Below are 27,747 nucleotides of genomic sequence, written 5' to 3'. Positions count from 1 at the left end.
TTTCTCTTGCGAGTCAGAAGTGTCAGGATTCTCAATACACATGACGTCCAGGCTGGATGGTCATGTGTATTCATTATCAGGACACAGAGATTAACGTTAATCAAGTGTCCTGATAATGAATACACATGACCATCCAGCCTGGACGTCATGTGTATTGAGAATCCTGACACTTCTGACTCTTTTCTCTGAGATTTCCAGCAAGAGATTACGAGTGGCTTGCTGCAATCTCAAAGAAAAGATTCAGAAGTGTCAGGATTCTGAGTACACATGACGTCCAGGCTGGATTTCATGTGTATTCATTATCAGGACACTTGAGTATCTGGCTGCACATCATTCTAGTAAGAACGCTGTGCCGCTTGTAAATGAATGGAGATGAGTGTATGACGCTGACTGGTCACTGATTGGTCAGCATCATACACATAAACACGCCCAGTTAAAAACACAATACACGCCCAGTTGGACATAACGAAATAAAAACGCCCAGTTGTCCATTTCAAAGCTCATTTGCATATATATAAAATAGCTCATAACTTGGCCAAAAATGAAAGTTTTAAAAAAAAAAACAAACACGTTACTGTTCTCTACATTGCAGCGCCGATCACATGCAATAGGAGATAGAGGCTCTGTCACCAGATTCTCAAATCCCTAAGTGTAGCTTTGGTTTACAAATTTAAAATCGTATAGGTTGGCCGTGGACTATTGGGGGAGCCTCCACCACCCTCCTCAGGATGATTATTATTTGGGATTTGTATGATGGGATTATTTGGCACTATACGGAGGTATTGTTGGAACAATGGATAGTACTCTTATTTGGGCACTCTATCGAAGTTATAGAAAGATTATTACTGTTTGTAATATTTTATCCACTCGCTGACTGATGACTAGTATGCTAATGTAACAACCAGTCCAATAATTTAACATAATTTATGATGATAGGTGTATAGCGAAAAAAATAAATTATAAAAACTGCAACAGAATTGCTTTTATTCAGCATTTTAGCCAAATAATATTTAAAATAAATTAAATGCTAATGCGTATGTGCCAAGAAATAGCACATAAAGTTCAACTTGTTCTGCTAAAACAAAGCCTCATACAGCTATATCAATAAGAAAAAAAAAAAGTTGTGACCATCGGAATGCAAAGAGGCAAAAAAAAACAACAAATTCTTATCAAGGCTAAAATTGCCCTATTTCTCAAGGGGTTAAGATATTACAGTGGTATATTTTTCACTTTTCACCAGTCTGGTTTTTTTTTCATCCTGTACCCGTTCCACGCAAATAAGGTAGGGAGCCCAGCACACCATGTCTTGTCCAGGCACCTGTACAGACTTCAATTCAACCCTGGTTCTTCCTCCAAAATCCTCTCAATTTCTACCTAGCATTTTTTTTATAAAGTATATACTAAAGAACTGGCACTCTAACATGGGCGGCAAATACGTATACAGTGGCATATTTCTCCCATTGACTTCCATTGTAATAAAAAGATATACTGCGCGGTATACGTTTCTTTACTCTATCTCTGAGTACAGGAAGGTCCAGCAGACTATGCTTTCCTCAAAAGTTAAAAAAAAAAACTATACCGATCTGTCGTATGCAAAAGAACACCCCTGTGGCATACGCCGGGTGCAGGGGGACCTGTGGATACGTTCGACCATATGTATTCAAATAAGTCATAGCTTGGAAATTCCCACATCTCCGAGCTACTGTATGCTGTTGGGGTTTCCATTGATTTTGGATGCTTCTATATCTATGACTAGTCAGAAGATAGATAAAAATGTGCACAAAGTATCAAGTATTCATTTTTTTTTTTTTTAACATTCACTGAAATCTTATGTTCTGTTTTCCAAAGCATTTTGAACTTTATAGTAAATGTGTGAAGAAAAATCTTCATTGTGTAATTTATGGTCTAATGTGGTGTACTGCTGCTGTTCCTTTCCATAGCGCTGGAGTGGGCAGAACTGGCACTTTAATAGCACTTGATCGTATTATAAAGCAAATTGAAACAGAAGACCGAATAGACGTATATGGAGTAATTTATGATCTCAGAATGCACCGGATATTAATGGTGCAAACTGAAGTAAGTGTCTTAAACCTAATCAATTGATGATTTTCTATGATCAAGGTGTAATGATATATATTTGTTTATGTATATTAGAGTAGTTATAACCCTGTCCATATGGGGCAGTATTATAGTAGTTATATTCTTGTATATAGGGGCAGTATTATAGTAGTTATATTCTTGTATATAGGGGGCAGTATTGTAGAAGTTATATTCTTGTATATAGGAGCAGTATTATAGTAGTTATATTCTTGTATATAGTAGCAGTATTATAGTAGTTATATTCTTGTATATAGGGGCAGTATTATAGTAGTTATATTCTTGTATATAGGGGCAGTATTATAGTAGTTATATTCTTGTATATAGGGGGCAGTATTATAGTAGTTATATTCTTGTATATAGGGAGCAGTATTATAGTAGTTATATTCCTGTATATAGGGGGCAGTATTATAGTAGTTATATTCTTGTATATAGGGAGCAGTATTATAGTAGTTATATTCTTGTATATAGGAGGCAGTATTATAGTAGTTATATTCTTATATATAGGGGGCAGTATTATAGTTGTTATATTCCTGTATATAGGGGCAGTATTATAGTAGTTATATTCTTGTATATAGGAGCAGTATTATAGTAATATTATTGTATATAGGGAGCAGTATTATAGTAGTTATATTCTTGTATATAGGGGCAGTAGTATAGTAGTTATATTCTTGTATATAGGGGCAGTATTATAGTAGTTATATTCTTGTATATAGGGGCAGTATTATAGTAGTTATATTCTTGTATATAGGGAGCAGTATTATAGTAGTTATATTCTTGTATATAGGAGCAGTATTATAGTAGTTATATTCTTGTATATAGGGCAGTATTATAGTAGTTATATTCTTGTATATAGGAGCAGTATTATAGTAGTTATATTCTTGTATATAGGGGGCAGTATTATAGTAGTTATATTCTTATATATAGGGGGCAGTATTATAGTTGTTATATTCCTGTATATAGGGGACAGTATTATAGTAGTTATATTCTTGTATATAGGAGCAGTATTATAGTGGTTATATTCTTGTATATAGGGACAGTATTATAGTAGTTATATTCTTGTATATAGGGGCAGTATTATAGTAGTTATATTCTTGTATATAGGGGCAGTATTATAGTAGTTATATTCTTGTATATAGGAGCAGTATTATAGTAGTTATATTCTTGTATATAGGAGCAGTATTATAGTAGTTATATTCCTGTATATAGGAGCAGTATTATAGCAGTTATATTCTTGTATGTAGGAGCAGTATTATAGTAGTTATATTCTTGTATATTGGGGGCAGTATTATAGTAATTATATTCTTGTATATAGGGGACAGTATTATAGTAGTTATATTCTTGTACATAGGGGGCAGTATTATAGTAGTTATATTCTTGTATATAGGAGCAGTGTTATAGTAGTTATATTCTTGTATATAGGGGCAGTATTATAGTAGTTATATTCTTGTATATAGGAGGCAGTATTATAGTAGTTATATTCTTGTATATAGGGGGCAGTATTATAGTAGTTATATTCTTCTATATAGGAGCAGTATTATAGTAGTTATATTCTTGTATATAGGAGGCAGTATTATAGTAGTTATATTCTTCTATATAGGGGACAGTATTATAGTAGTTATATTCTTGTATATAGGGGCAGTATTATAGTAGTTATATTCTTGTATATAGCGGCAGTATTATAGTAGTTATATTCTTGTATATAGGAGCAGTATTATAGTAGTTATATTCTTGTATATAGGGGCTGTCTTATAGTAGTTATATTCTTGTATATAGGAGCAGTATTATAGTAGTTATATTCTTCTATATAGGGGACAGTATTATAGTAGTTATATTCTTGTATATAGGGGCAGTATTATAGTAGTTATATTCTTGTATATAGGGGCAGTACTATAGTAGTTATATTCTTGTATATAGGAGGCAGTATTATAGTGGTTATATTCTTCTATATAGGGGACAGTATTATAGTAGTTATATTCTTGTATATAGGGGCAGTATTATAGTAGTTATATTCTTATATATAGGGGCAGTATTATAGTAGTTATATTCTTGTATATAGGGGGCAGTATTATAGTAGTTATATTCTTGTATATAGGGGCAGTATTATAGTAGTAATATTCTTGTATATGGGAGGCAGTATTATAGTAGTTATATTCTTGTATATAGGGGCAGTATTATAGTAGTTATATTCTTGTATATAGGGGGCAGTATTATAGTAGTTATATTCTTGTATATAGGAGCAGTATTATAGTAGTTATATTCTTGTATATAGGGGCAGTATTATAGTAGTTATATTCTTGTACATAGGAGCAGTATTATAGTAGTTATATTCTTGTACATAGGAGCAGTATTATAGTAGTTATATTCTTGTATATAGGGGCAGTATTATAGTAGTTATATTCTTGTATATAGGGGCAGTATTATAGTGGTTATATTCTTGTATATAGGAGCAGTATTATAGTAGTTATATTCTTGTATATAGGAGCAGTATTATAGTAGTTATATTCTTGTATATAGGGGGCAGTATTATAGTAGTTATATTCTTGTATATTGGGGGCAGTATTATAATAATAATATTGTTGTCCATAGGGGGCAGTATTGTAGTATTTACCTTGTTGTCCATATGGAAAAGTATTCACAGGAAACTATACATATACTATATCAAAACGACTGAATCGAAATGGAGAACCCTCATAAGACTTAATTTGTAGTAAAATTTTAGTATGTATTTACTGCTTATAACCAATTCGTGTCCTTGGAATAGCCAGTATACATTGCCTAAATCTGGACAGTAACCGTTACGCAGAAATATATTTAATTCTAGTATATCGGTTTATTTAACTGTAGGATGATTTGCAATGATCAACATGTTGTATATTTTATCAGTAGCTGCCGAAGGCTACATGCACACATTGCAGAATTTGATTAGGAAATCTTCATCAAAACTGTAGAATAACGCATGTAATTCCGTATCTAAAATCCGTACTTGAAGCCAAATGCACATGCTGGATATTTTGGTGCAGACATTTCTGTGACTTAACCCCATTCAGACGAATGGAACTGATTTTTGTTTTTGCAGCAAGAAAAAAATCTGCAACAAAATCTGCCACGTGTGCAGGGTGCCTAATACTTTGATGCATTTTTTAATGTGGATTTCTACATTTTCATGGGGAAACAGGTGCAGATTTTATGCTGTTGATTTGGAGTGCGTTGTTTTTTTTTTCTAAACTTGGCAGATACAATTTTGAGACAGAAATGCAAGATAAATGACATGCTGCAGATTTTAAAATCCGTACCACAGGTGAATTATGTGCGGAAAAATTCTGCAACGTGTAGATGAGATTACTTGCAATATCATATTCTTTGCTAGTACTGTTTAATGGTGTGGATTTGCTGCAGGGAAATCTGTGCAATAAATCAGCAAGTAATACGCGTTGTGTGCATGTGGCCTAAAGGTTTCATCCAATCTGTTATTCTTTACATTGTAGCACCAGTACATTTTCTTGAACCAGTGTGCACTGGATATTATCAAGGCAAAGAAGGAAACTAATCCGGATCTTATTTACCAAAACACATCAGCGATCTATGAAAATATCAATAATACTTCCGTAAAAAGGACAAACTTTTAATCAGCAACAATGCGCTCTTCTCAGAAGAAAGGCTCTGGCGATTTGTGGTTTTACAAGCATCACCGGACCAAGAAGGAAATTGCACTTTGAATACCTTGTATTTTTCATATTTCTATCCAAAGATTACCACAGATGAATTTAATAAATACAGTGTGTGTGTGTGTGTGTGTGTGTGTGTGTGTGTATGTATATATACACTAAGCGAACAATGCTCAGTTGAAATTAAGTCGGCAATGCAATATAAAGAAAATTTTGTACTGTAATAACAAGGTGTCTAACTGGATGACGTGCCAGAATCTATGACCAAATATTATTTTTATGGTGGATACGTTTATTTTAAATTTTAAACTTTGTGAAATAATTGCAAATATATGCAAATTTATATATATATATATATATATATATATATATATATATAATTCGATTAAATAATGGACATTGATGAAAGCCGGTGTGATGGAAAACCGTGGTGTTGCCCATTCAGCCATTACGATTCTAGATATCCAATTGGTTGCTTTTGGACAAAACCATTTTCCTATTCACTAGCGTTTTTAATGTCTTGAATATGATTATATATTTTTATACAGAAAATAGTTTTAGACGTCCTATAGAGAGGATATTTTCCTATATGAATCTGTTTTTCCTTTTATAGTAGAACACTGCAGTTCCTGGGAGCCTGTCTGGCTATGAAAGGAGCCAATTTATAGAAAAAGTGATCTCCTTATTGTACCTTAAACCTGTGAAAAGTTTATGCGGATATACTTGTTTTATTTTAAAGTTACAGAAGATTTTACTCAGGGTATTTCTTGGACTGAACACATGTAATTTATAGGATACACAAGTTTTACATTGTGTCAAAGTTGTTATATACGTGTATATAAGCCAAAAATGACTTGCATATGTTTTTATTTGTACATAATAGATTGTGCCATATGGGAATGAATCTAGCTGCAGAACTTTCTATCGCCTTTTCAGGTTGCTGCTGTAGTCACTTGCTTATTCTTAACTTTAAGGCCTTAATCAGACGAACGTGGGGAAACTCAGATGTGAAAAACAGTCCAGTTTTCACGGATCCCCATAGACTTGAGTCTATGGAGGGATCAGTGAAAACTGAGAAAATAGGACATGTTCTATTTTTCAACGGACACTTCACATGGTCCATTGAAACAACGGCCGTGTGAACGGCCCAATTGAAATACATGCGTTCGTGTGACGGCCGTTGTTTTAACGGCCGCCACACGGACGTATTCTGCGATCGTCTGAATAAGGCCTAAGTGTATTATTTATGCTCTGGATTGGTGCCAATGCAAATCTAGACAATTTTACAGCTTTCTAAACCTACTGCCCCAGTTTGGTAACCTACAGGCCATAAAAGTGTATGCAGGGGGAAGAGCGTAACACATGACTGCAGGATCAGGCTTCACGGTGATTGTTTGTAGTCTCAAACCATGAAGACACGTAGGTCTGTATAGGAGATCTGTAACCAAAAAGTGTAAGATTTCTAATCCAGATTATATGCAGAGTTGTTTCATCTGGGAAATATTCAGAAATAACACAAGGGATATGGCATGTCACAATTTTTATAAGGATGCACCATTGACTTAAAGGGTTATTCCCATCTCAGACATTTGGAATATCCACATAAAATGTGTATCCAACCCGTGGGAACCCAGCCTTATCAGGGTTTTTTAACAGTAAACGTATCACAAGTGATCAACTGTAATCTGTGTGGAAACTTGACAGTAAGTAGATTCCCTGCAGCGCCACCACAGGAGATATGAAGTATTACACAGTGTCCATTCATATCAATGGGTTGTCTGTTTAATGCAGGACAGGACACTTCTTCCAGAGAGAGAGAGAGAGAGATGCTTTATGTAACTGCTCTCCACTCTGACCGAGATATGAGGATCCTGAAAAGAGGCCCCCCCCCCCCTCTATTAACTCAGAGTTCCTGTAAAGGATCTGCCAGGCACAACTTCTGTGTATATGCCCATAGGTAATCAGTCTGCACCTGAGTCTATGTCTCTGAGACTGACTCCATCTTCCACGACTCAGGATGGCAGGCTTAGGAGTGGGAGAGCCTATCGCAGCCTGGCCAGACTGAGCTAGCTCCCACCCTCTGTCTATTTATACCTGCCTTTCCTGTTCCTCCTTTGCTTGTGATTCTTCTCGTGTGGTTTCCTGGCCCAGCTACAGCTTCTGACTATTTGATCCTGCTCCATACTGACCCTGGCTTACTGACTACTCTCCTGCTCTGCGTTTGGTACCTCGTTCACTCCTGGTTTGACTTGGCTCGTTCACCACTCTGTTGCTCACGGTGTTGCCGTGGGCAACTGCCCCTTTCCCTTTGCTTTATATTCCCTTGTATGTTTGTCTCGTGCACTTACTGAGCGTAGGGACCGCCGCCCAGTTGTACCCCGCCGCCTAGGGCGGGTCGTTGCAAGTAGGCAGGGACAGAGTGGCGGGTAGATTAGGGCTCACTTGTCCGTTTCCCTACCCCTGTCATTACAGTTCCCTTATAAGAGAATGCTTATCTAAATTAGATATCCCATTTTAAGTTTTTAAGTTACTTATATCTAAATAAACCTTTGGGACATTCCAATAAATCGCTGCTATTGTTTTTATATGGTGGTGCCATGAACAAAATACTACAGCGGACCAAATAGCACCCTAGCCAAAGGATCCTGCAGCTACTCCAGAAGCAAAGGGGTTAATGACATGTTATATTTCAGAGGTGAAAATCCAGTGTATAATTTTATATTAGGGCCTGTTCACATCACTGTTGCCCTTCCGTTGAGGGGTTCCGTCTGAGGTTTCCGTCGGGTTAACCCCTCAACGGAAAGGCAAACGGAAACCGCGCTATTTATTCCGTCAAAACGACGAAACCCTGTCACAACAGTGACGGACGGAAAACATTAGCTAGGTTTCCGTCACCATTGAGTTCAATGGTGAGGGAAACGGAAGCTGAGGTTTCCGTTTGCCTTTCCGCTGAGAGGTTAACCCGACGGAAACAACAGAGGGGCAACGCTGATGTGACCAGGCCCTTAGAAACATGTTCTTGTCTTGTAGATCTTCCATACTCCGAATGTTATAATCAGATGCTGGGCTGAGGTTGGACACCACGATCTTTTTAATGTAAAGAAGGGATTTTTATATATATATATTATAGAGAATATTTGAAGGAATCCTATCTGGTAATTATGCACAGAGGTGTTGGAATACTTGAAAAAATATATATTATATGTGTTATTTAATATGTTAATGATGCGTGTTGTGATTTTTGTCCTTTGATATAAACGTATTTTTATTAATTTAAACGCAGTAAGGGAGCCGATATTGTAAAGCGAGAACAAACATGTCCAATTATTTTGTAAGAAGTCAAACAGGAGTCAAATGTGAAATTTGTCGTACACTGTTCCTTGTGCTGTATACAATGTAAAGATTTACTTAACCAGCAATAAAGGTGTCCTTTCTTAAAGGGATATTGACCTCAATTTTTTTTTATTTTTTTTACAGTTGAGTTGGAACAAATAAACCTTCGACCATATATATATATTTTAGATATTTTGAGACAATGAAGTAATTCCTTGTAGGTGCTTGTAGGTGCTGAAGTTAGTCTAATCTGGGCCCTGGTGCAAAATAGCCTTGTGCAACCTATGAGAAAAGCCGTATATGCAGGAGCAGTGCAGAGGTGTGATCCTCAACATAAAAGGCATGCTGAAGATAGTCAAATTGGTAGCCGAAAAATGCGCTACATGTAGATGAGATTTTGAAAACTATATTCACATATATTGTACTGTAGGTTTCTGCAAATTTTTAAGTGGAATCCGTCTTTAAATCCGCAAGGAATCTGCCACGTCTGAACATGGCCTTAAAGGGGGTTTGTCCGGTTTCAGCAAAAGTTACACAATTTTCCTAAAAAACTTTCTGTATTAATTCAGCACCGTTTTCAATAATTCTGCTTGTTGGTATTCAGTAGGAACATTGCTTTTCTATCTCAGGTCATGTGATGGACACAGATGCATGGCTTGTAACAGTATTGGGGTAAATTTAGACTGCGGAATATGTATTTCTTGTGTAAATGTCACAATATGTGTAAATGTCATAGTTTCAGTTCCACTCTAAGGGTGGAATGATTCTTTAAAAAGTTGTGTGAATTTGCATTGAAATATTCATTGACCTAATTTTTTATGTAAATGATCCATAAGGAGCACTGTGCGCCATGTTGTAGCCGGGTGCAATGGGATGTGGGCATGACAAGATAATTACCTAGGAGACTACAGAGTATAATCCTGCACAATGACAAATCACATTCACAGGAAATAATAGGACAGCAATGCATCATGATCAATGCATGCAACTTCTTATCTCTCTGGTGACTACAAAATATCCACATCAACGGTATGGCTCTAACTGAAGAGTCTATCAGGACTACTTTTAATACGTCTACAGCTGTTTATAGGTTTTATTTTTAATCTTTTTAATCTTAAAATACGCTTTCTATGGTAAAATGATTCCATTTGTAACATAGAAATAAGACCCAAGGGATAGAACTTCCGCCCTGTAAATGTTGTAGGCACAGATCACACTGCCTCTCTATTTGTGCCTGTAAATGATATAGGTATGGATAGTACTGTCTCCCTGTCTCTTTTTGTAAATAATGCAAGTACAGATAGTACTGCTTCCCTGTATCTCCATGTAAATTATGTAGGTACAGATAGCACTGCCTCCCTGTCTCCCCCTGTAATGTATGTAGGTTTAGATGGTACTGCCTTCCTGTCTCTCCCTGTAAATGATGTGGGTAGAGATAGTACTGCCTCCCTGTCTCTCACTATAAATTATGTAGGCATAGTTAGTACTGCCTCCCTGTCCCTCTCTGTAAGACTATGTTCACATCTGCCGTCCTGGCTCTGTTCCGACGTTCCGTCTGAGCTTTCCGCCGGAATGGAGTCCTGGCTGACAGAAACCGTAGGTTTAAATGGTGACTGATCCGGTGCCAATAGTTTCCATTTGTGTCAGTTGTACAAGGGTTCCGTCGTTTTGACTAAATCAATACCGCAGTCGGCTACGCTATTTATTCCGTCAAAATGTCGGAACCCTTGCACAACTGACACAAACGGAAACCATTGGCACCGCATCCGTCAACATTGAAATCAATGGTGATGGACACGAAAAACTATGGTTTCTGTCAGTTAGGGCTTTGTTCCGTCGGAACGGAGCCCTGGCGCCGATGTGAACGAAGCCTAAATTATGTAGATAGAGCGCTCTCCCTGTGTGTGAAGTCCTTTTTGATTCAGTCACGCAACACTAAGCAATTAACTCACAAATTGCCTGAAATAAAAGCACATAAAAACTGGCTAATATGTTTAGAAATTGAAAATGGAAAGTGGTTTTTACTATTAATAGCACAAGAGTGGTGCATGTAACTGTTAGGCACCATGCACACGACCGTGCCCGCCGCTGACTGACAGCCGCATTTTCGGACCGCATTTTATGGGAGCACGGCCCGCAAAATGCGAAAGACCGGATATGTTCCATAATTCCCGGAACATTTCCATGGCACGGACACCCTTCCGTAGTGCTACGGAAAGGTGTCAGTGTTCAATGAAAGTGAATGGCTCCGTTTTTGCGGACCGCAATTGCGGTCCGCAAAAACTGAGGTCTTTTGCTGTCGTGTGCATGGGGCCTCAACTACATCTTTCCGCATGTTATTTGTTTATACATTGATCTTAATCGCTTCCATCCTATGCGTGGACTTGCTCTTTAAGATCAGATCCAGAATTTTTTATATATATTTTAATAATTAAGTAAATTGAGAACCGAGGAGTTTAATTTTAAGACCTTTATGGCATATTTACAGGATACTCCATACATGTCTGATAGGTGTGAGTCCCACCTATGGAAACCGCACTTATCTGGAGAATGGGTGTCCAGACCTGCCTGGTGCCGCAGCCGCATCCAGGAGGAGAATGAATGTTTGCTCGACTGTTTCTGTAACTCCCATAGTAGTGAATGGAGAGAGCATCAGCTAGACGCGGTGGGACTCTCGTTTTCCAGATTGGGAAAACCACTTTAAGGCTGGGTTCACACGTGGCGGAATTTCACTTAAATTCCGCTGCGGACACTCCGCAGCGTTAATCCGCAGCGGAGCCGTTTGTCCATTGACTTACACTTTAATTTAGCAGTGTTCGTTTAGACGAGGCGTAAAATTCCGCTGCGGAGCATAGGCTGCGGAGCGGAATTTGGTGTCCGCAGCATGCTCTGTCTGTTGCGGAGCAGTGGCGGACTCATGGCGGAATTTCTCCATTGACTTCAATGGAGATTCTAATTTCCGCAATGAAGTCCGCAGCTGTCATGCACATGTTATGTGTGCTGCGGATCCGTCTTGCTTTTTTAACTTGACATTTCTTCATTCTGGCTGGACCTATGTATTTCTAGGTCTACAGCCAGACTGAGGAAGTCAATGGGGCTCCCGTAATGACGGGAGCGTTGCTAGGAGACGTCAGTAAATAGTCACTGTCCAGGGTGCTGAAAGAGTTAAGCGATCGGCAGTAACTGTTTCTGCACCCGGGACAGTGACTACCGATCCCAATATACAGCAACCTGTAAAAAAATAGAAGTTCATACTTACCGAGAACTCCCTGCTTCTGTCTCCAGTCCGGCCTCCCAGGATGACGTTTCAGTGTAAGTGACGGCTGCAGCCAATCACAGGCTAATAACAGGCTGCAGCGGTCACATGGACTGCCGCGTCATCCAGGGAGATCGGGCTGGATGCCGAAGGAGGGACGCGTCACCAAGACAACGGGCGGTAAGTATGAATTTCTTTGACTTTCACAAGGGAAAGTGCTGTCCCTTCTCTCTATCCTGCACTGATAGGGAGAAGGGAAGTACTTTTCCCGCAGTCCGCAGCAGCTAGTCCGCATCAATTTACTGCACATTTTGTGCAGATCCGCAGCAGAATCTGCAACGCAGATTCTGTGCGGCATTGATGCGGACAGTTGCGGAGGAAATCCGCCACGTGTGGTCATGCCCAAAGACTGAGTTCACACGCGGCGGATACACTGCGTAAAAGCACGCAGCGTTTCCGACATGTGCGCCGCCGGGAATTCCGGTCGAAAAACCGCACAAAACTGTGGTGCAGATTTTGATCCGGAATGCTCACTGAGGAAAACGACAGCACTTAGCCGGCATGCTAGCTGGCTGGCCTCCTGGGATGACATTCCATCCCAGGAGGCCGACTCTCTGACGTCATCCAGGCCGGCCTCTAGGGATGCTGTTTCATCCCATGTGACCGCCGCAACATGCCGGCCTGGACGAAGAAACACAGTCTTCTGGGTAAGTATAAGATTTTTTTGTCTGTCTGAGTTGCGTTTTTTTTGCAGCAGAATCGCTGCGCACCATCCGCAATAAAACCTTTAACTTTAAGAACTGTTATTTGCTGCGGGTTTTACCTCCCCATTGAATTCAATGGGGAAAACCCGCAGCGTTTACCCAATTACAATTGAAATGCTGCAGAATAAAATTCTGTACTCAGGTCAATTTCTGAGCGTTTTTTCCGCTCCGTGTTTACGCAGCGTGTTGATGAGATTTCTTTTATCTCATCCACTTTGCTGCTACTGTATTTGCTGCGCATTTTTTGCAACTAATTCTGTTGCGGAAAATCCGCAGTATTTAAGCAACGTGTGAAGACACAATAATGAATGAAGAGGCGAGAACTATGAGCCTGTGCTGATCACTAATAGAGAGAGTGCTTGTCAAAGCTATTGATTCCATAGTGTTATTAGCATATTTCTGGGCTGGATGCATCTCCTCTAGGCTGCTCCGTCACACAGCTGTGCAGCGTTCTCCCTGCTAGAAACTGTTGGCAGCAAATTAATAGTGCAATGAAATGAATAGTGCACTGCTAGTAGTTAGTAATGTCAGGTGTTGTGTGCAGCCTGGACCCCTGGGTACTGCACATATTACAGCCCTGCACATACTACTAATGGGTAGATGCCCCTGTGTGCTGTGACAGCTTTACTCAATTTGATTGGCTGTGATATCGCTTCTTGTGTTGGCAGGCCTCCAGCATCACGGTATAGGCAACCATAAGGAAAATGACCGAGGACGCTTTGTCTGCCTGTAGCTATAGGGGATCTGTGCTGGGAAGCATCACTCATGCCTTGCTGTACTGTAAGTAGAATGCATTTACCCCCTTGAATTTCTATAGACTATAAACATCTCCATTTACTTCATTCACCCCTTTAGAGCACGCCAATACCTTGCATTGCTTTATTTTTTTAATGTTATGCACAAATTTTAGGTCGTCTTAGTATAAAAAGAGAATTATCAGGCAGAAAATCATTTCATCAGCCCAGGCTTTCATCTCGCCACAATAGGAACATTTCAAAGGAATACAGGTTTTTGTTACAATGCAGCACCATGTATCATAGTCAGGGTCCGCATGTTCTCTTGTTAGAAAGCAGTTTGAAAACGTCTTGTGGCTCTAGAAGAAATCTCATGTGATTGGGGGGGGGGGGGGAGTAGCCTGGTATCCGATTACTGCATTGCACCCAATTTAGTTACAAGGCTGAATATTAATATTATCTTAAGTTTGTAAAGTTATTACTAGATTACACTGAGGGAAAGTGGCAATGCCATTGTTAAATGCATCTGTATGCTTTTGGCTTAATGGAAGGATATTAGCCTATTTGTAGATCAAAACTTTAATTCAGGTGTGACTTCAGACTATCCCAATATTCCCCATTATATCAGACTCGTGTAACCTAATTAAATAAGGTTAAATGGTTTATATACTTTTTTTAACCGTTTTTTTAATTGTTATTGCTCCAATGCATCAAAAATAACAATTAAGCAACTTTAATTTAATAGTCCTGTTTAAATAAATCTCCCCTACTGTTTTGTGTATACAGCTCCTATGCAGACCTATGTGTCTCCATGGTTACAGACTACAAATAAACCTTGTGTAGTCTAATCCTGCAGTCATGTGTTACTCCACTCCCACTGCTCCATTCCTCTTTATAACCAAAAAAAGAAGAGGGGACAGGGGGAGTGGAGTAACACATGACTGCAAGATCAGACTACATAGAGTTTGCTTGTAGTCTGTAACCATGGAGACACTTAGCTCTGCGTCGGAGCTGTAGACCCAAACGGTAGATTTTTGATCAAAATTTTAGATGGATTAGAGCAATAAAAAAAAAAATAGCTGCAAAAGTTCACACACTTGTAACTTTTAGAGATTCTATTTTTACTCTGGTTTGCAATAATCAAAACTGATGAAAAAAATATTGCCAAAATGTGTCCGTTCTCAGTGTTTTGATCAGTTTTTATAGATCCTTTACAAATAATAGAAAGTGAAAACAGAAAAAAAAATCAGATGCAATGGATGCTATTAGTTGTTACCCATCATATCTGTTCTTACATCGATCATCCCTGTTACGTCAATGCTAAAATAAGATAACCAATGACTTTCGTTCCATGTCCATTGTCACTACGGATACCGGCAGATACATTTTGTGACAATTTTGTGCAAAACATACTGAAATTAATGGGATTTGTAACGATATTCGTTTCTGAAGGCGCTTTGGTCAAAACTGAGGATCAGAAACGGACAAAAACTTAAAGATGTGTACAGAGCCTAAAGTCGCTCTCACACAGCCGAAATATGGGAGCATTTTGTCTCTGTATTATGACTGCAACACCTGGATCATCTAAGTCCAGTTCAGATTAACCGTGGGAGGTCTGGGTATTACAGCTGAGGAAAAACAGCCTAAAGCCATCTGCATGGAGCCTGTACGGCAGTGCACGGAGCCTGTACGGCAGTGCACGGAGCCTGTACGGCAGTGCACGGAGCCTGTACGGAAGTGCACGGAGCCTGTACGGCAGTGCACGGAGCCATACAGCCTACCCTTAAAGCAATGCTTCCCTATACCATCCTACAGAGTCCGGAGGAGAATGCCACAACTTTGTTTTCAGTCAGATTCCATATAAACCTTCATATGCCTCTGTATGAAATTACACATTCATCAAGCAGGGTAATATATCCATGTGCATGATCACTTACATAAAGAAAAATAGTGACCTCCAGCATGAGGGTATGTGCACACGCTAGCTGTCATTTACGGCTGAAAAGACAGACTGTTTTCAGGAGAAAACAGCTGCCTCGTTTCAGACTTAAAAACTCCTCCTCGCATTATGCGAGGCGTCTTTGACGCTTGTAAATCTTGAGCTGCTCTTCATTGACTTCAATGAAGAACGGCTCAAATTACGTAGCAAAGAAGTGTCCTGCACTTCTTTGCCGAGGCAGTCAATTTACGCGTCGTCGGCATAATACGTCGGCAAACCCATTCAAATGAATGGGCAGATGTTTGCCGACGTATTGTAGCCCTATTTTCAGACGTAAAACAAGGCATTAGGATATGTTCACACGACAGCGTCCGTAACGGCTGAAATTACGGGGATGTTTTCAGGAGAAAACATCCCCGTAATTTCAGCCGTAACGGCATGTGCAGGCGCTTCAACGCCGCGTCCATTACGGACGTAATTGGCGCTGCTTTTCATTGGAGTCAATGAATAACGGCTCCAATTACGCCCCAAGAAGTGACAGGTCACTTCTTTGACGCGGGCGTCTATTTACGCGCCGTCATTTGACAGCGGCGCGTAAATATACGCCTCGTGTGAACAGACAAACGTCAGCCGATTGCTTTCAATGGGCAGATGTTTGTCAACGCATTCAAGCCGTAATTTCGGACGTAATTCGGGGGTTAATACGTCCAATTTACGTCCGTAATTAGTGTGTGTGAACATAGCCTAATACTCCTCGTTTACGTCTGAAAATAGGTCGTGTGGACCCAGCCTGAGGGGTTTACTAACAGCATCCCATAGCGCAGCTTCCTTAGACATGGGAGCAGTGCGCTATTAGGGGTTAGCTGCAGTCACACCTGGAATTTCAGGCTCTTATTGGCATTATATTAATATAGTGAGAGGTCTGGAGTAATATGTGATGATGTTTAAGTAATGTAATGACATTATTTATGAAATATATTCCATTATACATTACCTTTATAGGAAGGCATCATTTACATGACCGTGATATACGTCCGTGCGACGCGCGTGCTTTTCACGCGGGTCGCACGGACCTATACAAGTCTATGGGCCAGTGCAGACAGTCCGTGAGTTTTGCGCAGCGTGAGTCCGCTGCGTAAAACTCACGACATGTTCTATATTTCCCCGTTTTTCGCGCATCACGCACCCATTGAAGTCAATGGGTGCGTGAAAACCACGCAGGTCGCACGGAAGCACTTTTCTGTTTACAAACGTGCTTTTCTGTTTACAAACATCCAAACGGAGTGTCGAAATGATGGCGGCTGCGAGAAAATCTCGCAGCCACGCATCATACGCTGATGACACACGGAGCTGTTAAGTGCCTTTTGCGCACGCAAAACGCTGCGTTTTTTGCGTGCGCAAAACGCACACGCTCATGTAAATCAGGCCGAAATGTGTCAATATTCAGTATTAATAATATGGGTTGCAGATTGTATAAGTGGTTAGCACTAGAGCCTTAGGCCTTGTTCACACTGACTTTTTTGCAGGCAGAAAAAAATGCCTTAGAATTCCTTCTGGAATTTTGCGGCAGATCTAGAAGTGCCTGTGTTTCGTTTTCTGCGTTTTTTTTTTTTTTTTTTTTCAATGCTTTTTTTTGCGCCCGCAATCCTTAAAGCTAATGCAAGGACCGTGGGCAAAAAATGCCGCAAAATTCAGAGACGAACGTCGCAGTTTTTTTTGCCTCTCATTGATTTCAATGGGAGGTCAGAGACAAACTGCCTCAAGAAAGGACATGCCGTTTTGTTTTTTTACGCGATCGTTCAAAAGTCGCCTGGGAAAGAAAACTCCATTGAAATGGGGTTGATTTCGGCTGTTATTTGGCGCTGATTCTGATTTCCGCATGAAAACCAGCGCCAAAAGACTCTGTGTGAACTGACCCTTACAGCAATATGGTCTTGAGTTCAAATCTGAGTAGGGATAACCTCTACATGGAGTTTTTATAGTCTCCCAGTGGTAGTAGTTTTCTCTGGGCTGTCTGGTATTCTCCACTATGCCAGAAACATACAATTGTGTCAGCAGTAAACTACTCCTAGATGTATGGGGCCATCTATGGCAACCAATATGGCTGCAGTTCCTGTTATCACCTTTGCAATAGGCGGTATAGTACCAAATCTTACAGTCTTTACTGACAAAATTCACAGTACCACTTTTACCAATCATTTCAATGTAGTCAAATTCATTGGCTGAGTTGATAAAAAAATACAAGGACGCAGCTGTGACCAAACTGACACTGTATGAGGGCCTCTCTGGCACTCTATGGGAGCCTCTCTGGCACTCTATGGGAGCCTCTCTGGCACTCTATGGGAGCCTCCCTGGCACTCTATGGGAGCCTCCCTGGCACTCTATGGGAGCCTCCCTGGCACTCTATGGGAGCCTCCCTGGCACTCTATGGGAGCCTCCCTGGCACTCTATGGGAGCCTCTCTGGCACTCTATGGGAGCCTCTCTGGCACTCTATGGGAGCCTCCCTGGCACTCTATGGGAGCCTCCCTGGCACTCTATGGGAGCCTCCCTGGCACTCTATGGGAGCCTCGCTGGCACTCTATTAGAGGTATTTATGGCACTACTCAGAGAATACCTGGCATTGTATGGGTGCTTCTCTGGCACTATATGGGGGCACTTCTGGAAGTGTATTTGGTCCTCTGGCACTGTATGAAAGCATCTCTGTCACTGTGTTAAACATCTCTGACGCTTTATGGTTTCATGTCTGGCACTGTATGGAGGCATCTCTGGTGATTATATGGTGGCATATATGACCCTAAATTTTCTATGAAGAAAACTTACTTGTTATGTGACAAATATCTGCATTTGCACCCTCTACCATATGAGTTAAAAGGGGAATTTTATTAATGTCCTAATATAAAGAGATCCCTCTGGTGACCGGTCGTCTTTAAATAAGGTTAGGGGGGCTCTACTTCTGAGATATGTTATTAATAAGGCTGCTAATAGCAGAGAGTCTCTGAATCAAGATACTGTGCGTCATGTCTTTGTGATACAGTCATTGGAACAATGATATCCTGCATAGTACTGATAGTTACTGTGATGTAAGATGCATTATTATAAATAATAACTGTGATAGTGATGATAATGATCGAGGTTGATGAAATTGATTCCTTTGATGTTAACTTTATATAGATACATAGTGATTATTATCGTGGTAACAACTTCATGTGTTTCTGAGTTTTGCTTCAGATCTGCGTCATTCATATATAAGATATAACACAAGGTCAGCACTTACCTGGATTACTTGGCTCAGATTCATGCATCTGCCAACATTGTATTCATTAGCATATTTTAAGGGCAAGAAAAACAAAGAATGCGGCATCCACACGATAGCCTCTTTTAAAGGAGAACTCCAATAAGGAATACAAATTTTTCCGACCCAACCCTCCTGCCTCGTTTGATATTTTTTATATTTTCAAATAATATTAACAACTTAAATTGTAATCCCGATTCAGTGCTGGGTCCAGGGCGCCATCTTTCCTTCCCTAGCAGCTGGGACTGTTTAACACAACGATGGTAACTAAACACTTGCGGACTGTGTCCTTTGGTATTGTGACCTGAACATACAGGGGGTTCTTGGGAAAGTGGAGTTTCCCTTTTTCCCAAATAACTCCTTAAAGGGAAAATACTGTCAAATAATCTACGGAGCAACAGTGCCCTCCAGGTGGTCAGCAATGTAATTACACTGAAAGGGGAACTCCACCCAAATGCGCAACTCCCCGTTTTTTTCTTTTCTATTTTACCTGTGCAGCCATTTTAAATTCTAATCAGGCATTAATGCGATATATGCAATTTATATAACAATTATATACTAGAATCACCTTTCTTTTTTTTTTTTTTTTTTTTTGTAGAAGAATAAAATAAGGTGTAGGTTGTCCCAGCTGAGCGACTCGCTGTCAATCAAAAATAATAATTATCAGAATAATGTGAGTCACCATCAATTTCTGGATTATTTCATATCACATCCACTAAAATTGCAGCTCTGCTCTATTAGGCCACTATGACTCCAGATTAGCTGCTCTGTCTCTTGGCATTTGGGGTAGTCTGAAATCCACCTCCTGTCTCATCAGAGGCTGAGACTGCTGCTCTTTCCCTCTTCCATGCTTTGCACTGCAGAGATCAGGATGTCTCCCATATAGAGTTAACCTTTTGCCTGTCTGCAGCCTTCACTAGGGGGAGCTCACAGGCTTACTGTATACTGTTTTATTATTGACTGTAATGTAGCATCAGCAATCAGTAAGCGCCTAAGCTCCCCCTAGTGGTGGCCGCAGGCAGTTAGAATGTAAGTTTTTATATTCTATCGCTTTACTAGGGGTTTGGAGCCCTGTATCCGAAAAACAGTTCCCTCTACAGTAATGATGTATTAAGTAATTAATCAAAACAGGATATCTCTCTCTCTCTCTCTCTCTCTCTCTCTCTCTTTTTCTTTCTCTCTCTCTCTCTCTCTCTCTCTCTGCAGTCCTCTCTCTTCTCCCCTCCCTTATATATATATATATATATATATATATATATATATATATATATATATATATATATATATATATATATATATATATATATATATACACACTCCCTACTGGTCAGAAGTTTTAGGACACCAAAATTTTTCCAGTTTTTATTGATATTTACACAAGTTTAATGTCTCAAATGTACTTTGAAATGAAAGCATAGAAGAAATAAACAAGTTAAGATGATTGAAAATAAAGGATCAATTTTTTAAGCAAATTACATTTTTATATTTTTGACTTGTCAAAGTTGATATAACAGCTTTACACAATGATCGAGGCATTCTTTCTACAATTGCATTCAGATATTGTTCCGAAATGTCTTCCCAACATTGTTGCAGAAGTTGCAGACGTGTATGTTGCTTTGCTTTCATCCATCTGTCCAGTTCATCCCAAACAAGCTCAATGGGGTTTAAGTCTGGAGACTGTGCAGGTTATTCCATTCTTTGAAGCCTGCCGGCTTCTTCTTGTCGTCTTAGGTAGTACTGACATAACCTAGAAGTATGTTTTGGATCATTGTCTTGCTGTAATATGAACCCCAGACCAAGTAGGTGTACACTAGAGAGTATTGCATGGCGCATGAAACTGCTGTGGTAGCCCCTTTTGTCCAGTGTGCCAGTAACCCTATGCAAGTTGCCAATTCTGGATCCATCAAAAGAGCCCCAGACCATCATGCATCCTCCATGTTTGCCAGTTGGTGTCACACATTGAGGAAGAATCCTTTCATGTACTCAACGATGTACAAAAACCCTGCATGAGGTACCAAAGATGTCAAATTTTGATTCATCACTCCATAAGACATTCTTCAGTCCGAGTAGGTGCTGCTTGGCCCAGGCAAGTCTTCTTTTTTTCTAATTTTGCAATCTTAGCATTGGCTTTCTTGCTGATACTCGACTTGTCAAACCTGTAGATAGAAGTCTTCTCTTCACAGTTGAAATGGAAACTTGTTTATATTTTGCTGCATTAAGCTGAGCTTGAAGATTTTGTGCAGTCAGGCGCCGATTCTCAAATGCTTGTCATGTGGTTTTGTAGTGGCCTTTGATCTGCCAGACCTCTTCCCGTCAGAGTTTCCACCAGTTTCCAAGAGCCTTTTAACGGTATTGGAAACTGCACCTTACTTGGCAATTTCTCTGTAGGACAGCCCTACACTTCTAAGGGTTATAATTGTCGGTCGTCTTTTGTTAATTGCCTTTTTCTTGCCATTGATAGCAATGTTCTCTATCCTGAAGCGCAAAACTGTCCAAATCCTGCCCTACAGGGTGTTGTAAAGTAGTCTGTTCCAACACTGGTTATACGCGATCAGAGGGTTTGAAAGTAATCTCAAAAAGTTGAGACACCTGCAGGAATAGTTTGCATTTAATTTCAAACCAAAATTTGGCTTTCTGTGCTGCAGAGCAGCTGTCCTTGATGTCTTCCCTGAAAAAAGCCCTTTGGTTAAAATCATAAATTCAGACTACTGTTGCGTTTGAGATTAAAAATGCATATTATTTTTATGTTTTCAACTTACTTTTGAACCATTTTTATGTTATCTGCTGTACTAGAATTGTGTTAATGTAAAAAATAACTAGAAAAATTGAGGTGTTCTAAACTTTTGACTGGTTGTGTGTGTATGTGTGTATATATATATATAATTAGTTCCAGTGAAGGGAAATCTTAATGCTTCAGAATTCATAATACCGGACAATTGTATCTTTCCAACTTTGTAGGAATTGTTTGGGGTTCGGCCCTTTTTTGCTCCAGCGTGACTGTGCCCCAGCGCAGAAAGCAAGGTCCATAAGCGTTTTGTATGGAATAACTTGACTGGCCGCACAGAGCCCTAACCTCAACCCCACCCAACACCTTTGGGATAAACGAGAACGGAGATTACGAGGCAGACCCCCTCCCCCAACATCCGTGTCTGGCCTCACAAATGCTCTCGTGGATGAATAGGAAAAGATTCCCACAGACTCCCCAAAATCTTGTAGAAAGCCTTCCGAGAAGAGTGGAAGCTGTTTTACTGCAAAGGGGGAACCAACTCCATATTAATGCCTATGGATGTAGAATGGAACATCATAAAAGCTCCTGTAGGTTTAATGTGTAGTTGTCCCAATACTTTTGTCCATATAGTGTATCTATATATCTATATATACACTACCGTTCAAAAGTTCGGGGTCACCCAGACAATTTTGTGTTTTCCATGAAAACTCACACTGAGTTGCAAAATGACTAGAAAATATAGTCAAGACATTGACAAGGTTAGAAATAATGATTTTTATTTGAAATAATAATTTTCTCCTTCAGACTTTGCTTTGGTCTTGGAATGCTCCATTTGCAGCAATTCCAGCATTGCAGACTTTTGGCATTCTAGCTGTTAATTTGCTGAGGTAATCGGGAGAACTTTCACCCCATGCTTCCAGAAGCCCCTCCCACAAGTTGGATTGGCTTGATGGGCACTCCTTGCGTACCATACGGTCAAGCTGCTCCCACAACAGCTCTATGGGGTTGAGATCTGGTGACTGCGCTGGCCACTCCATTACAGATAGAATACCAGCTGCCGGCTTCTTCCCTAAATAGTTCTTGCATCATTTGGAGGTGCTTTGGGTCATTGTCCTGTTGTAGGATGAAATTGGCTCCAATCAAGCGCTGTCCACAGGGTATGGCATGGCGTTGCAAAATGGAGTGATAGCCTTCCTTATTCAAAATCCCTTTTACCTTGTACAAATCTCCCACTTTACCAGCACCAAAGCAACCCCAGACCATCACATTACCTCCACCATGCTTAACAGATGGCGTCAGGCGCTCTTCCAGCATCTTTTCAGTTGTTCTGCGTCTCACAAATGTTCTTCTGTGTGATCCAAACACCTCAAACTTCGATTCGTCTGTCCATAACACTTTTTTCCAATCTTCCTTTGTCTAATGTCTGAGCTTTTGCCCATATTAATCTTTTCCTTTTATTAGCCAGTCTCAGATATGGCTTTTTCTTTGCCACTCTGCCCTGACGGCCATCATCCCGGAGTCGCCTCTTCACTGTAGACGTTGACACTGGCGTTTTGCGGGTACTATTTAATGAAGCTGCCAGTTGAGGACCTGTGAGGCGTCTATTTCTCAAACTAGAGACTAATGTACTTGTCTTGTTGCTCAGTTGTGCAGCGGGGCCTCCCACTTCTCTTTTTGCTCTGGTTAGAGCCTGTGTGTGCTGTCCTCTGAAGGGAGTATTACACACCGTTGTAGGAAATCTTCCGTTTCTTGGCAATTTCTCGCATTGAATAGCCTTCATTTCTAAGAACAACAATAGCCTGTCGAGTTTCACATGAAAGCTCTTTTTTTTCTAGCCATTTTGAGAGTTTAATCGAACCCACAAATGTAATGCTCCACATTCTCAACTAGCTCAAAGGAAGGTCAGTTTTATAGCTCCTCTAAACAGCAAAACTGTTTACAGCGGTGCTAACATAATTGTACAAGGGTTTTCAAGTGTTTTCTAATCACCCATTAGCCTTCTAACACAGTTAGCAAACACAATGTACCATTAGAACACTGGAGCGATGGTTGCTGGAAATGGGCCTCTATACACCTATGTAGATATTGCATTAAAAACCAGACGTTTGCAGCTAGAATAGTCATTTACGACATTAACAATGTATAGAGTGTATTTCTGATTAATTTAATGTTATCTTCATTGAAAAAAACTGCTTTTCTTTAAAAAATAAGGAAATTTTTAAGTGACCCTAAACTTTTGATTGGTAGTGTGTGTGTGTGTGTGTGTGTGTGTGTGTATATATATATATATATATATATATATATACACACAGTAGTTTTTTACTATAGGGTAAGGTTCAGCCCGCTATTCATCTTTACTGCGAAAAGATGGCGCTCTATCAGAATGTAATCACAAATTGCTGAGGGCATTTAATGTGTGTTGCATAGCAACCATGCAAGAAAGTGAAAAGGAACGGAGTGAACATTTAAGCGCAAAAAAAGTCCACATTTATAGACGATAGAAGAGACGGGAGCTTTTAATAATGTTTCCTGGCTTGTGAGATAAGGTTATTAGATCAGCTGAAAATGGGGACATCTCTATGAATGGATGTAACTGCAAAGTGTTTAAAGGAACATACAGTAAATCTTTTGCATCCAGTATATTACATGTACAGTATAAAGATGCAGCCATTGATATAGGAACGGCCTGCGCAGAACCCCGACCTCAATCCGAATTTACACATTTGGGATAAGAACCCGAACTGTGAGTCCGACTTTATCACCCAACATCCGAGCCTCACTAATGTTCTTGTGGTTGAATAATTACAAATCCTGGCAGCCATGTTTAAAGAGAGTGTACACTTTTGTAACCCATCCATATTTTATTGCTGGAATGCATATAAAACCAAAAAATAAAGCAACTTTGTAAATAGTATTGATTTAAAAATATCTCCTACAATTTTGTGTATACAGCTCCTATGCAAACCTATGTGTCTCCATGGTTAAAGACTACAAAAAAAAAAACACTGTCTATCCTACTGTCATGTGTTACCCTACTACCTCACCCCTTCTTCTTGATAGCCTACAGACAGTAGAAGAGACTATTTGCAAAGTTGCTTCAGTTTATATTTTAGATGCATTGGTACAATGAAAATAAAATATTGCAAAAGTTTACCTTTAAACTTTCCTAGGAGAGTCGGGGTAATGTCAACAAAAGGGGAAACCAACTCAATAGTATTGTTCATAGTGGACAATTTATATAAACAAAATGATATTGATATCCGCCCTGCAGCATGAAATATTTTTATTCCTTCTGCATCTGACCCTAATCCGCTAGGGTTTTTATATGTAATTTTCCCATCATTTTTCCCATCATCAATCCTCATTGGCAATCTGTGAGGTGACTCATGTGTCACAGACTCCAGAGATTCCCGCAGAGATCCCCATTATAAAAATGTCTCACTCCAAAGTAGTAATTTGGCAAATAACTCCGCTTGCTTTTAAGTCTTTTTTTTTATATAGGTGGCTCTATCATTATCAGGCAAAAGTGGAAATTAATCATCGATGTTCTTGACTCAAATGACCATAAACCTTCACTGACATATAGAAGCTATTTTAATGTGACTGATCTACAGTAAGATTTAAAGGGAAAATCCACCCCAATTTTTTTTTCTTATATTTATATATATATAGACATTTGTAGGGGTCCATGAGCTTGGACACACAAAAAACTGCCACAATATTCACAAGTCCAATGAAAAGAAAAAAATTAAAACGGGGCTAATTTTTTCTGATTCCCATGCAGCGCATCAAAGGTCTGGTGCATCCGGCAGTGGCCTTACGCCTCATGCACACAACCGTGTGCACCGTCCGAGTCCCTTCAGTGATCCGAGGAAAGATTGGACACTCGGACCATTTTTCATGGACCCGATTCACCCTCTAAAGTGAATGGGTCCATGAAGACTATCGGGTGCCACTCGGATGCCGTCAAAAACGGCCCGTGTGGCACAACGGTCGTGTGCATGAGCCATTAGAAATGGCAGAAGTTTTCTGTAGGCTCTCAACACCTCCAATGCAACCAACTCGAGCTTTAATATTTGATACAATTGTATCCAGTCTAAACAATCCTCTGTGAGCTAAAATGCCTGGACTTCAGACTGATACATTGTAGCAAATCATGAGAGCAGGAGAGAGATTTGTGCTGCAGATTTATATAGCTCACAGACTATTGTCTAGACTAGTGGTGGTAGTGGTCTCTTTAAAATTACCATGTCATACAACCAATAATTGGCAGTATATGGAGTAAAGGAAACAGTGGCGTAACTACCGCTATAGCAGCCGTAGTGACTGGTACGGGGCCCGCAGCAAAGGAAGGTTTGGACACGGTCCCTTATAACGTCCCAGCTATAAATTAAGAGTGCGTTAATCAATCGCGTTATATGATGCATACGTTTGCCAGCTAGAACAAATTGCAGCAAATTTATCAAAATGGCGCAATTCGCTGTGCATGTTAGACACGTGGCATCCTCAGAGGTTAAGCCAACTCCAGGTATATGTGAGTGGCAGTCACGGGCCCTCTTTCTTGACCAGCATAGAGCTTGTTTAGCCAGGTCACATTTGGTATCCCCAAGCCCAGTGGGCCCTGGCATCTGCCCAAGTTTGCTGGCCCTGCAGGGTTTAAGGAAATTTTAACAGGAAAACGCTTCCTGTACATAGAGTATAATGATGACCCAACCTGTCAGCAGCACCAGTATGTTTTTAGACAACCTGTACCTGCTGCCATAAATGGTGCCTACATTCTGCTGATGGATTTACAGGGCAGAGTATATGACTTGAATTGGTCTGTAGGGGAGATTCCCAATGTAGGAATATATTAGGGAGTTGCTGTTTATGCAATTGCTGCCACTTTTTTATGGGATTTCGATAAAATACGGAGAAGATTATAGAGATCCTGTGGTCACGTCCAGTGTCTGCTCCCCTCCACATCTCTGCTCATCCTCTGTGCTGACATCAGTGGATGTGCTTCCTCCTCCTGCTGTCCCCGTGGGCTTGTGCTCCGCTGTATACACTCCACATTCTGCCGCTGACATTGCTCGCTCTTTGCTATAGAAGCAGCAGCTGCTAATTCTACATCTGGGGACATCGTACAGCAAGAAAGGATAGTGAGAAAAACCTGGGCTGTAACACTTCCAACCTGCGCCTGCAATGCACTGGGAGAAAAAGCCTCAGTCATTGCCCAGCACGCAGGAGAAGGCAATGATCTGCAATGAAGTTCCTGCTTTGGAGACTCAGTAGCACCAGAAGAGGTGCCAGTAAGGCAGTACCCTGTCGCCCCAATGTGCCATTAGATCCTGCCGTTAGCTGACAAGGTAAGAAATAAGAATCTATTCGCCTTTCCTTCATCTCTTCCTTCTGTGGAGACTTGAGATGCTGTGAACAGACGTGGTTTTTCTTAGCATTAACTGTTGCTGATTCCTTTTATATTAGAACATAACGATGAGAAAAATGCGTGACGATAGTTGCAGGAAGAAAGACGCAAACAATGGCTGCATCACCGACAAAGACGGATAGTGAGTCAGGGGTACAGTATGGGTTGTGTAAATGACCATGGGGAAGGACATACTGTGGATTGTGTGAATGACTTTTTTTTATTTTTTTATGAATGACCATGGGGTGTTTTGCGTAGGGTATAATGGGGGCTGTACAAGTGACTTTAGGGTATAATGAGGGTAGTGAGATATGGATTTGACGATTTATTCAACTACATAGTGGGGGTTGTATGAATGACCATAATGTATAGTGGGAGCTTGAGCAATTGTGAGGTATAAAGGAGTTGTACAAATGACCATAGGGTATATCAAGGAAGGCTGCATGACCATGGGGTATAATGGAGGTTTTATGAATGGATGTGGAGTATAGCAAGAGATGTTGTAATAACTGTGGGGTCTAGTAGGGG

General features: G+C 40.2%; 2 protein-coding genes across 3 annotated transcripts in view; both read left to right on the top strand.

Moving 5' to 3' along the window:
• The window catches only part of LOC142660962 (receptor-type tyrosine-protein phosphatase beta-like), a 76,559-nt gene extending 67,371 nt beyond the window's left edge, over positions 1-9,188 (top strand). The window contains exons 36-37 of the mRNA XM_075838076.1: positions 1,941-2,076; positions 5,586-9,188. Coding sequence (XP_075694191.1) covers positions 1,941-2,076; positions 5,586-5,726 — 277 coding nt within the window. The 3' untranslated portion in view covers positions 5,727-9,188. The remainder of the gene's footprint in view (positions 1-1,940; positions 2,077-5,585) is intronic.
• Positions 9,189-13,592: 4,404 nt separating this feature from the next.
• The window catches only part of OSBPL5 (oxysterol binding protein like 5), a 98,121-nt gene continuing 83,966 nt past the window's right edge, over positions 13,593-27,747 (top strand). Inside the window, exon 1 of one of the 2 annotated variants that reach the window (XM_075838068.1) lies at positions 13,593-13,898. In XM_075838068.1, coding sequence (XP_075694183.1) covers positions 13,884-13,898 — 15 coding nt within the window. In that variant the 5' untranslated portion in view covers positions 13,593-13,883. Of the gene's footprint in view, positions 13,899-26,760; positions 27,161-27,747 lie in introns of those variants that run through there. The other variant, XM_075838069.1, reaches the window with a different exon arrangement.

The sequence above is a fragment of the Rhinoderma darwinii genome, chromosome 9, assembly GCF_050947455.1.
Source record: "Rhinoderma darwinii isolate aRhiDar2 chromosome 9, aRhiDar2.hap1, whole genome shotgun sequence".
In the NCBI taxonomy this organism is placed as follows: domain Eukaryota; kingdom Metazoa; phylum Chordata; class Amphibia; order Anura; family Rhinodermatidae; genus Rhinoderma; species Rhinoderma darwinii.
Note: the sequence above shows the minus strand (reverse complement) of the source record. Positions and strands in the feature narration are given on the sequence as shown.